The sequence below is a fragment of the Protopterus annectens genome, chromosome 7.part1 (genome assembly GCF_019279795.1).
Source record: "Protopterus annectens isolate FY-2018-M chromosome 7.part1, PAN1.0, whole genome shotgun sequence".
NCBI classification, from domain to species: Eukaryota; Metazoa; Chordata; order Ceratodontiformes; family Protopteridae; genus Protopterus; species Protopterus annectens.
In genome coordinates this window covers 492,615,315-492,627,539 of record NC_056740.1, presented here as the reverse complement: position 1 = coordinate 492,627,539, position 12,225 = coordinate 492,615,315, and the positions used below count along the sequence as shown (strand labels likewise).

The following is a 12,225-nucleotide window of genomic DNA, read 5'->3' as shown; positions in this document are numbered from 1 at the left end:
ATCTATATATTTATATATCTATGCATATCTATATATTTATCTATATATATCTATATCTATATCTATATATATATCTATATCTATATATATATATATATCTATATCTATATATATATATCTATATCTATATATATATATCTATATCTATCAATATCTATATATCTATATATATCTATCTATATCTATATATATATATCTATATCTATCAATATCTATATATCTATATATATCTATCTATATCTATATATCTATATATATATATATATATATATATATATATATATATATATATATATATATTTATATATTTATCCATCTATATCTATCTAATCTATATCTATCTAATATATATATATATATAGATATATATACATATATACACACACACACACACACACACACACACACACATATGACACACATACATAGTTAAGGACCAAAAGGTACGATACATTAAACAGGTCTACAATGATATAACCGAAACAAAACTCAGCAAATTGTAATGAAAATGGCTTTAACAGAAGATAAATGTTTATCCCACTAACAAACAGTACAAAAAAATGGTCAGACAAACATCTGCTTTGGTCTGAAAGACCGGAGACACAAGATTGACAAGTACTGATAAGAAATTACAGACCAGCATTTGAGACGGACAAGATGACTACATCCGTGTTATTTCTGACTCCTGAAAATAAATAAATTATGCATAAATGAAGTGACAATTAGACATATACGTAAAAATACGTAATTAATATTTCAAAGAGAATACTCAACTTCCAGGAGAAAGATAGTGTGGTTCACAATTTAGTTCAGTAGGTGCAACTATGGTACATAAAAAGGGCTTTATGTAGCAAGCCTACCTTTTTTTCCCAAAGGATGTTGAAATCAATCACATTTTTAACAAATGAACAGTTAAATGTCTGCCTGTTACTATTGCTGTTGAAGTAAAATTTGTTCTTACTAATATTACATTATCATCAACTCCTCTTTTTACCATGGGTCATAGTGCCACATCAACTGTCACCACCTGTCTAGATTCAGAGCCACTTTTCTACCCTCTCCAAAAGTCATTACAGGCCTTCTCTCACACAATACATCCATCTCTTTGTCGAATTTCGTCATCACCTCTTGACGTTATGTCTTTCCCAAATCATCATGTTCTTTCCTGCATGTTACCCAACAACTACAATTTTCTCTCCTTAACCCTCTCGGCACCTGCGGCTAATCTGATGTCAACATTTCTTTGCCTGCCACACATTGTGCATCCTATGTCTCTCAGGCACTTCATTGGCATCACGTCACATTTCCTTTGCAACTCTGCCTTGAATGGCCAGGTTTCTGTACCATACAGAAAAACTGGTCACATTACTGTTTTATGCACCTTACACTTATTTTATTTCAATTATATTGGCTTACTGGAGAAGTATACTGACCGACTATAAGCACAGCCTGGGTGAATACATTCACAAGAAATTAGATACTATGTTGTGTCTTTCGGCTTTTCCCGGTTAGGGGTCGCCACAGCGGAACACCGGGTCCGCTAATGATTGGCAGTTGATTTTTACGTACCGAGTTGTCAGCCCTGAAGCACAACCTTCAACGAAGGAACGCCCATTCATGCATGTCTCCACGCAGAAAACGCTCTAGCTGAGAGTTGAACCGGGCAGTGACTTACTGTGAGGAGACAACGCTACCGCAGCACCACCACCACGAATAAATTAGATACTATACAATACTAAAAACTTTTGAAGTCAATGGAAAGCACATTCTACTAAGCAATGACAGACAAGTCAATTTCTAAATAAATACAAACAAGTTAAACATAAGGTACACACATTGATAAAACCTGTTAAAGGACCCAAGTGAAATGAAAAAGTTAATGTGGAAGATGAGCAGTGGTAGCTGGTACGTGGAGGAACACCAGAGTTTAGGTGACACTGCCAGTGGTGAGGCACCTGAAATAATATTTGTGGACAAAAATGCTTTTTTGAATTGTGCACAGGATGTGGTGAAAAAGAGGACAGCTTCTTCTAGTATGGGAGAATATGAGAGGGTGCTGAAAAGTTGTAAGCCTTTACAGCTTTCTAAATTCTGAGCATTATTTTACCTCTGTAGCTGAAAGCAGGGTTGGAAAAAGTGCCAATTTGCAGAATTGTAACACTATGGTTTGACATTATTTCAGATCACTGATTGAACCATGCCAATGAAAAGTGTGGTATTTAAGTGTGGAACTTCAAGCAGTCATGAAATTCCTATTCCTGCATTAGAAAACTTCAAAGGAAATCCATCAAATGTATGATGCAAACATTGAGTGACGTGCCAACTGAGAAGTGGTGTGCAAACTTTCAGCATGGAGATTGAGATAGAAAATGCATCGAGGTCTGGGAGGCCTCAAACGGGGTCATCTCCTGAAATTGCTGACATGTCCATGACCTGAATTTGGCAGATTGGCGAATATTGGGTAAAACAATTGCTGAGACACTACAGATATCCAGGGAATGTGATGGGTTTGTAATTCATGAGCAGCTGGGTATGTAGAAGCAGTTATCCAAGTGGGTGCCCAAATGTTTTAATGCAGACGCCGAAAGACAGAGTGGACACTTGCAAGTTGATTTTGTGGCATTTTCATCCAGCTGGTGCCAACTTTTTGGAACTACTTACTGTTGATGAAACAAGGTTATACCACTATGAATCGGAGACAAAACAGTCCATGCAATGGCGGCACTCAGGTTCACCAAGGACAAAAGTTCAAGACTCAAAAGTCAGCAGGAAAGATTTTGGGATCAGTAAAGTGTTGTAATGACTGACCATCTTCCAAGGGGACAGTTAATGCAGAATACTACTTTAATTTGCTGTGCCAACTAAAGGAGGCATTGAAAGAAAAAAGGGGAGGGAAGCTGTGGAAAGGAGTTATCTTTTTGCAAGGCAATGCACCTGTTCACAAAGCTAGCAAAACGATACAGGTTTTGACGTAACTGGGGTTTGAGTGCATAGACCATCCACCCTACTCACCAGATCGTGTTCCATCTATTTCCCCATTTCCAAGCTTTAAAAAGAGTTTGAAAAGGGCAGCAAAACATGAGCAATTTGGAGGTGACTGCAGCAGTGGAGCAGGATTTCAGTGACCAGACTTCAAACTTTTCTGGCAGGGTTACAGAAACATCAGACAAGATGGGCAAAGTGTACTGAATTTTGGGGAGAATATGTTGAATAACTTGTAAGTTTCATGGCTCCACATCAATCCCATCTAGGCCGGGCTTAGAACTTTTCAGCACCCCCTCATACCTACAGTTTTGGCACAAGAATGGAAAAAGCGTGGTCAGCACAGCGAAGTTTGGTTTATGGTGTTTGGATGGAAGGAGTGGTCTGAGAGACATTTCAAAGGCTGTAGGCGGTGGTATTAGTTTGAAGCTTGGCTGCCAGAGGCAGGAAGTAGTCATTGCAGGGGTTAATACAGAAGAGACCATAACAGTGGGTTAGAGGGAGCGATCTCACTTTGGAAAGGGTGATGTAGCCCTATTCTTGTGAAGAGGAAACAGGGATCAAATGGCAAATCTTAATTCAAATTGACTTGAGTGGTGGAGTTCTTATGTGTGGCAGTAGCTATGACTGGAAGGCCATATTTGAATTAGGGTAGTGGAACTTCTAGCTATCTCGGCTTGTTTGCCATTCTTCTGTCACTCAGTATCCAAATGGCTGCTGCAACTCTTCATTACACTTCTCCTCGACACACCTCTCAGATACCTGAAATGATTAACCCCCTTCCACTAGTTTTCCTTTTATCTCAGTTTTCAGCTTGTTCTGATTTCCCCCATTTGCCTCCATGACCACTTACTTGATCTTACTGAAATAACATGCTTCTTTTAATGAATTAATCAACCTGAATGCCAAAGTCAGTGTGGCACGGATTTGTGCATCCTGCAGAGATTAAGAATTCTTTTGTTCTACCTTATTTAATTTGCAAATGCATCAAAACACGGCATTAAAGATAACAAAAAAGCAATCTATAAGGGATTATGCAAATACTTCACCCCTTATAACTTAGCATAAAGAATGAGCAGAATTGCAACATACAGGCTCTCTCAAGTTACTTGTCTTAGTGTCTCCAGTAAGTCAGTTCCTGGGGAAATGGTGAGGTCAGACATAAGTTTTAAATTCATCTATAAAGTATTTTACATAACAATACAGAAGACCCAGAAAAGCTGGGCTGTATGTCACTCATGACTTAGTGCAAATGGTGTTAACTCTTACCTGCATACCACAAACCCGAACTCCAAGAGTTGCAGATGTGCTCTGCTCACACTTCTGCATCTGCCTCGCTGCTTTTTCTTCTGATGCGTCATCTCCATGCTGCCTGGTCCCCATTTTCAAATCCAGTATACATGGATATTCAAAATGATGCACTACGTTCTCCAAGAGCAAGAATTCTGGCAAAAGCTACATTAAGGAAATTAGACATCATATCTGAGGCAGGAATATATAGACACATTAAATACAGAGAGTAATAAAAGCATGTAGGATCCCATCTTAAAAGGCAGTGCAGAATAACAATGTTGGCAGCATCACCCAAGTAAGAGCAACACTGACCAAATGTACCAACAAATAATTGTATGAGTTACTTAAAAAAGCAAAATTGACAAAGAACTTGCATTAACATACGTTAGATTAGATCACAGTTGTAACAGTCCTGACCACTGGGATTTCTGACTGATAAAGGCCTGATGTCCTGTGAAATCTCCAGAGCTTCACACCCTTCATCCTCTTGGCCAGGCAGTCACTTCACAGGGAGGTCAGCACACCTCCTACATACAGCTGGTATCCATTGGATACTAGGAGGATGACCAGCCCACCTTCTTATGGAAACAGTTATGAAGATCTTGACCAGGAAGGAACACCAATAGACCTTCTAATAGGCCACAGACTTGAAGGAATTAGGTTCTGTAGGTTCATCTATACGAATTCATGTCTGAGACACTAACAAGAGGGAGAAAGGGTAAATAAGTAAGAAAAAAAGGTACCCCAACACAGCTCCAAAAACCTAAGGAAGAGACAAGAGGAGGGAATGGTGGCAGGGAAACCAATACTATGACAAGTGCCTCTACTAATAGTCAGTTCTTATATGTTTACAAAACAAACATACTGATGATCAGGTGGTAGCCTCCAAACCAGACTCAGCACTTACCCCCAGGAATGCCATTCAAAGTAGCCACTGTACACCTAGTGCTGCATGCTTTCACACTCCCTAACATTTCCTTACAATGGCAGTACAAAAATCAAAGCAGTGGATCAATCACTTGAAACATATTTGCTTGAGACTGGTTTTCACTCCTTCCTGAGTTCAAAAACCACTACCAGCTGGTATGTGGCTCAGATGCTCTTGGAGTATAGCTAAAGAGTGCATAATTCTTTCTCCATTATTCTGGGAGTTAGAAAGAGAGAGACAACTGCATAAGTTTACTGAGGGAAAACTTAAATTACCACTTTTGGCTTAAAAATGGGACTAGTTTTAAGGCTGATCCTGCCCTTATGGACTAGGAAGGCTCTTTGCGCACAAGTGCCTGCAGCTCTGATATCCTTCTAGGCATCGCAGTAGCAAGGAGAATGTCACTCATGTACTGTTGAGATACATTAGAGGGGGCTGAGGCAGCAGATTTGAAAGGAGGAGGTGTAAGCTTTTCCAGAATATAATTCAAGAACAATGGGGGAATGTCTCTGAATGACTTTGTAGGTTAGTACTAGGCTAACTGCCCTTATGGGCCATTTTAACCCTAGCCAATTACCCCATGTCAGAATCAAACCCTGCACCTTGTGTTTCTAAGGTAAGCACCTTAACCATTACGCCAACCTAACTTTCTAGGCGGTCTCAACTATATGACTCTTTTAAGGAATGTTTAACAAGCTGTACAGATTTATATATGCTTTGTTGAACAGGGAAGGCCAGTGCAGTGCCCTCTTTTCAGGGGATACCCAAGATAGTTTTTCAGGGGATACCCAAGGTAGTACTTATACTTGCTACAGAAAATTTGACCAGGGAACAACTCTTTGGATAAGCCCTGTGGGATCTTTTACAACCTGAGCTACCACCAACTTAAGCAGATGGGCTTCTGTTTAATGGCTCACCTAAAGGAAGGCACATCCAGGAGTGCAGCACCATCCCCTTTTACTCTGCAATAGAGTCAAAAATGGAAAGTAATCCATGCACTTGAAGTGGAAAAAGAACCCACAACCCATCTGATCCTCTGGCACCAAATGAGACTATGCTACCTGTTGAGATACTGACACGGAGATGAAAGGGGTGATCCACAGAGACGCAGGCTGACATGTCCGAGAGGTGTGCCTTTGCACAGGCATATACCACTCCCAAGATAAAAACAGCTGAGTTAAGTACTGCAGAGTCATAGGTAATGAGACTGACACAGGCTCCTAATTCTCTGTCTGATTTGGCTGTGAAAGACTTCCTTGTAGCAGGTTTATTAGCCTCCTTAATGAGTCAGCATATCCTCAATACAATGGTGCCTAAACGGCAAAAGAACTAAACCAACCAGGCAGTGATATGCAGGTCTTTCAAGGTGGGGTGCAACAAGGTCCTCTTATCCTGAATGAAGAAGTCCATCTACAAAGGCAGCATAAGAGATTTTACATTGGACATATTAATGAAGAGGGGAAACCAGTACAGTCTGGACCAAAAGGTACCTAAAAGATGCACCTTTGGCCAAATCAACTTGGGGGTTTTGGAGAAAGTGCATACAGTAAAAGACCTGTTCATCTGAAGAAGGAATCTGCTGTCCAAGCTTCACTATGTGGAGCTCTGGAGCAGAACTTCCTTAGCTGCTTGTTGCTTGGAAAAACTGTACAGTCCACTTCTGATCACCCCCATCTGTGACCTATCAGTACGACACATCTTTGTGTTAACATCCAGTTGTAAGGATCTGCAGTTTATCTGCTTATTTGGACTGTGTCAGTGTTCAAACGGAATGGGATACAGACTACCCTCGCTGAGTCATTAGAACACTAGACTTGACATAACTGGGGGGGGGGGTCCACATTTCCCAGTGACAATGCTACATAAGATTTTGTTTTCTCCATACTTGGTGGTTCTGAATTGCGCCGCTGATGAAGGTGACAATTTTTGCATTTTTGTTTTTACCCAGGAAGTTGTTAGATGCTTTAGTTACACTGTCAGAGTTAAAGACAGACACAAAAAGTGCCATCTTTGTTTGGGTGCTATGCACGACCATACTCGGTGTGATGTTTGTCAGCTGTTTGTCCCCAAGACACTCCACAGCCATCGGTCATCCCTTTATATTTATTTGAAAAAACAACATCTGAAGCTTTTGACTTAGGGTACCATGGCAGAATCTGCCAACTCCAAAGTTCAGCCACCACCTAAGGAAAAAGCATGTACCAATCCAGTTGCTGTCCAGCAGCCACCGGACATCTCCCTCAGGTTGGTTTAAGACCCAGATGACTGTCTGGGAATGATGCCAATTCCTTCTGCCTTGACCCAGTTGGAGACAGACACAGAGTTATCTCCTTGCACATCTGCAGAGGCTGAGCATGTGTCCAGTACAAATGTAGAGGGGGACCGTAGCTGATTATATCTGAAGGGCCTAAGAGATTTGCCAAATTATAGTTATGGAAGAGGTGTCTGGTACCCTCGTTTAATATAGGCAGGGGTCTGAATCTCCTATATTTGTTAAGGCAGGTGCTTCCTTAAAAAAGAAACAGAAAACCAAACATTTGGCTCCTGTTGCCAAGGATCCTCACAAAGAATGGCACTTTATTCAGGGGTTGTTTAACACCCTTATGGCCCTAAAACCCTCATAACTGTTGTCTGCCCCTGCTTCTGTTCCCTGGTCTTCCACTCCCGGTCATGCATAAGACACCATATAGAAAGCCTCTTCCATTTAGTCCCACAAGATTTTCTAGTAGTGGATTTTCTGGTCTCCTGCAAAACCCAAAGCATGCCTTCAGAAAATTGGTGCCTGAAAGGAATAGAAACCCTATCATACAATGTGTCAGCTGATAGGAAGGGTGAATGAGAGATCCCTTAAATTTATGTGAGAAGATCCATTCTGAAAAGTAACTTGTGATGATTGCCCCTAGCTAGGTGAAATAGAAAGGGGAACCAGTGTTGTCTTGGCCAAAAGGGAAGCACCAGCAAGACTTTGGCTGTGTCACACATGATCTTGTGCAAGACATTTGGCAGTACAGGAAGAGGGGGACAGGCATACAGAACCATCCCCTTCCAAGAAAATTACATGGTATACACTGGTGGAACATAACCGGGGAGGTTTGTTCAGAGGGGAGGCAAAAAGATCTACCTGAGGAGTACCCCACCAATGTACAACGTCCAGAAACTCTTCACTGTGAAGCATTCATTCATGAGGATTTGTCCTGGACCTGCTCAAAGAGTCTGTCACAAGATTGTGCTCTGAAAGGAATGTAAACAGACTGAAGAACCAAGTGATGGTGGACTGCAGAATACCAAGCTTGAAGAGCCAGCCTGAAAGATAAGATTTTGTGCTACCTTGCTTAATGATATACCACAAAAAAAAAAAAAAAAAAAAACTTTATAGAGGATCTCGTACCCAAAGGGAGGGGAAAACCTGGAGAGAGAGGAATAAAGCCCTCTTCTCTTTGATACTGATATGGCCCGTCATCTGTTAAAGGGACCAAAGACACTGGACCTTCAAATTGTTGGAGGATGCTCCCCAAACAATAAGAAGCATCTGTGTACAGCTCCTGAGAAGGAAAAGGAGCCTGATGAGGCAGACCTGATGAAGTCACTAGTGAAGCTTGAGCTTCAGACAAGACATGAGAAGGACTGGACACTCCGGAGGTTGGCAGTGCTGCAGCCAAAGTCTCCAGATACCACTGAAATGTCCTCATGTGGAGGTTGGTCCAAAGAACCAAGGGAAGGGAAGATGCCATGAACTCTAGGGCTCGGAGAAATTCCTTTGCAGGAAGGATTGGAAGAGGAAGACGAGACTAGAAATAAGCAGAGAATCTTGGGAGACAGGAGGCTAAACAACGTTGGGATAATCTGAATACTGTAACCCAAAATGCCTGGCCCCGACAGGGAGTCACAGGCTTTTGAGATTGAGGGCAAACCCCAGACTGTGCAGAAGGAGCATAGTGAAGTGCAGACTTTGAAGCAGAAACCAGTGAAAAGAGGCTTGAAATTACACTGTTGTCTAAATATGGGAATATATGAATTGCTTGAAGTCTACAGAAGGCTACCACAGGGTCCAGGCATTTGGTAAACACTGTTAGAGCTGCGGAAAGATCAAAAGGTAAAGCACAGAACTGATAAGAGGAAGAAATGGAGAACTGTAAAAACTTTCTGAAGACAGGGTTAATAGGAATATGGAGGGAAGTGTCCTTCAAATCCAGAATGTTTTTGGTTTCCAGGAAGAAGGGGTGATGCAGGCCCATTATAGACCTGTCCTTCCTCAACACCTTTTTCAAGGTTCCTTCCTTCAGTATGTTGTCTTTTCAGACACTTTTGCCTTTGTTGCTTCCTCAGGCTTTTCTGGTATCTCTGGATTTGCAGGAGACTTCCCTCCACATTCCTATTCACCCTCCCTTCAGGAAGTTTTTACGTTTCTCTGTTTCTGGATGGTTCCATGTTCCACCGGATCCTGCAGAACCAAAGGAAAACAAAGAAACTGGAAAGGAGTAGGAGGAGGAACAAACTCCTGTTTTGGATGATGGACAGAATCCGGGCATCTGTGGTTATCTGTTGCTAAACAGGAAAAGAAAGGGTTAGCCTGAAGGACAGAGGAATCTGGTCTAGGGCTAGGGGAGGTTGAATGTCAGATAGAAGCAGATTTGTCAGGAAAAGAAGGTTTCAGTCAATGAGAAGTGTGAGTTTGTCTGGGAAATTTTTTTTAGTAACCCTCTTGCTCCTAGTAGGTCATCTAAGCTGCTTACGAACAAAAGATTTAGGACAGTTCCTCTGGAACTTGGGTACAGCAGAAAACAAAAATTTAAAACTCACGGTAGTTCGGTTTCAATAAAGGCTGTTTTCCTAATATAAAAAACGTTTCACCAACACCACGTCCATAAACTCCAAACATACATTCATTTTTAATAAATATACTTACATGTATTCTTTAATATGCAATATTTTACACACTTTTTGTGTGGATTCTCACATGCAACGTGTGTGTTTTAAACTACAATAATTCATACAACTATGATGTAGCACAATTCCTTCTTTTTTACATATTTTCTATAAAGTATAGATGGAAGTTCTATTCTAGTTCGACTTATGATGGCCAGCCTTTTATTAGGCTTAGTATGCCTATTATTATATAATGCATAATTGTTTTATTGGTTAATTGTTTGATTGTTTTATTCAGTGGTGTATATAAGGAATGTTGAGTGCTGTTATTGGATTCTGATGAGGTCTCCAGTATGGAGATGAAAGCGCTCAATCCACCTGTTTTTGTCAGTCAATAAAGGAGTATTTTGATGTTACTTTGGAGTTTCTGGATGTGGTGTTGGTGAAACGTTTTTTATATTAGGAAGACAGCCTTTATTGAAACCGAACTACCGTGAGTTTTAATTGCTGGTGCATTTGTACTTGTGAGAAAACAAAAATTTGCTTCAGGTCTTGCATAACCTTACCCTTATCCTGAAGGGTTTTAAACAATTCTGCAGCAGTAGTGCCAAAAGGATTCTGGTCGTCAAAGGGAGAATATAAAAGTCTTAATGCCCTTAGGTAAAAGGCTTGAAGGCATAACAGATATCTCCTTATGACACAGATAGATCCAGCTGCTGTACAAGGGGCATCCGTAAAATCACAGCTGCATTTAATGGAATGACGAGCCCTCTGAGAGGCAGACGTCTTGCTATCTGAACCAGACATATCAGTCAAACACCCTACAATGGGACAGAACAGCCATGACATACCTAGTCATCTGGGTCTGTTAATTAGTGGCCCAAAAAGCCAAAGTGGCAGATGTACAGACTTTTCCCACACATCTCCAAAGTACGCTCGTCTTGTTCGAAGGTAAAAACTTGGAAGAGGACTGCAGTTTAGATGGCTTGTCTGTGGACATTGAAACAGCAGGATCGAAGAACGGATTTTTACACAAGCACTTATGGTCCCTCAAGGACTATATACAATCTCACTGGTTTCTTAGATGCTGCATGTTGAGAGTGAGGAACCTGAGAAGCTGCTGTAAAAGTATCCAAAAGAGCAGCTAAAACAGGAGGGACTGCAGAAGGTCTGGACGAGTCCATTTGTAAGAGTTCATAACATCTTATCTGACCCACAGAAACACCTGAGAACAGTCCTACATAAAGTGTTCCATCATACAGACCGCTGTATACCCAAAGGATAACTTCAAAAAGAGAGTCAGGGGCAAAGACTCTTCATCAGACACCAAGCCAGGAGAAGAGTGGATATGGGAGGAATATGCTACAGATCACCAGAGTCCATCTCTTCATCAAAAGAATCAGAATCCCTAGGTTTTAGGAGTGGAAGACCAGGGAGCACATGCATGGACAAACGGTCAACAACTTCAGACGGTGTGTTTTTTTTTTTCAAATAAACAGAAAGGGATGAAAGACAGCTGCACAGGGTCTCAGGGACAAATGCCTGAAATATCATATTGGGTATGGTCGTGCATATCACCCAAACAAAAAAAAACACTCCATGTCTATCATTATGGAAAATCTGCCTCCCATACTCACGTTTTCCTTTCCTGGAAGATGTGTAAACTTAAGTAAAAGGAGGAAAAAAGAAAGGCAGGAAAAGACCCAAATAGGAGAAGGCTTTAGAAGGCTTTGTGGTTGACCAACTTGGTAAATGGCTGGAAACCACATTCAAAAGTAGCGTTCGGACAGCTGCCAAAGTAGCTCAGAGGATTAGGCATTCGTAAGTCTCATGTACCTTACACCTAACACGTGGGACATACAGTGCCTGGAAGGTGTAAAGGTTTTGGCATGCTGGCCAGATGTTCAATTAGCCTTGGCAGACTATCCCAAGAGTGAAGAATACTGCAACTGTGATAAGGAAGGACATCTTAATTTCCAATTTCCCATCTATCTTACAATGCTCTCACATCTGCTAACTAGAAAACACAAGTTATAGTGCTACCTTTAGTACATCTCTAGTTACAGCTCTCCATTTCTAACCCAGGAATGAACTGCAATGCACCTCATAAGGTAAAAAAGTCACGCTAAAAAATTACATCGCATGGATGTGATGAC

The 12,225-nt window shown here is 41.0% G+C and overlaps 1 protein-coding gene across 1 annotated transcript in view; it reads right to left on the bottom strand.

Moving 5' to 3' along the window:
- The window catches only part of IP6K1 (inositol hexakisphosphate kinase 1), a 429,460-nt gene that overhangs the window by 32,451 nt on the left and 384,784 nt on the right, over positions 1–12,225 (bottom strand). The window contains exon 5 of the mRNA XM_044078513.1: positions 4,252–4,427. Coding sequence (XP_043934448.1) covers positions 4,252–4,427 — 176 coding nt within the window. The remainder of the gene's footprint in view (positions 1–4,251; positions 4,428–12,225) is intronic.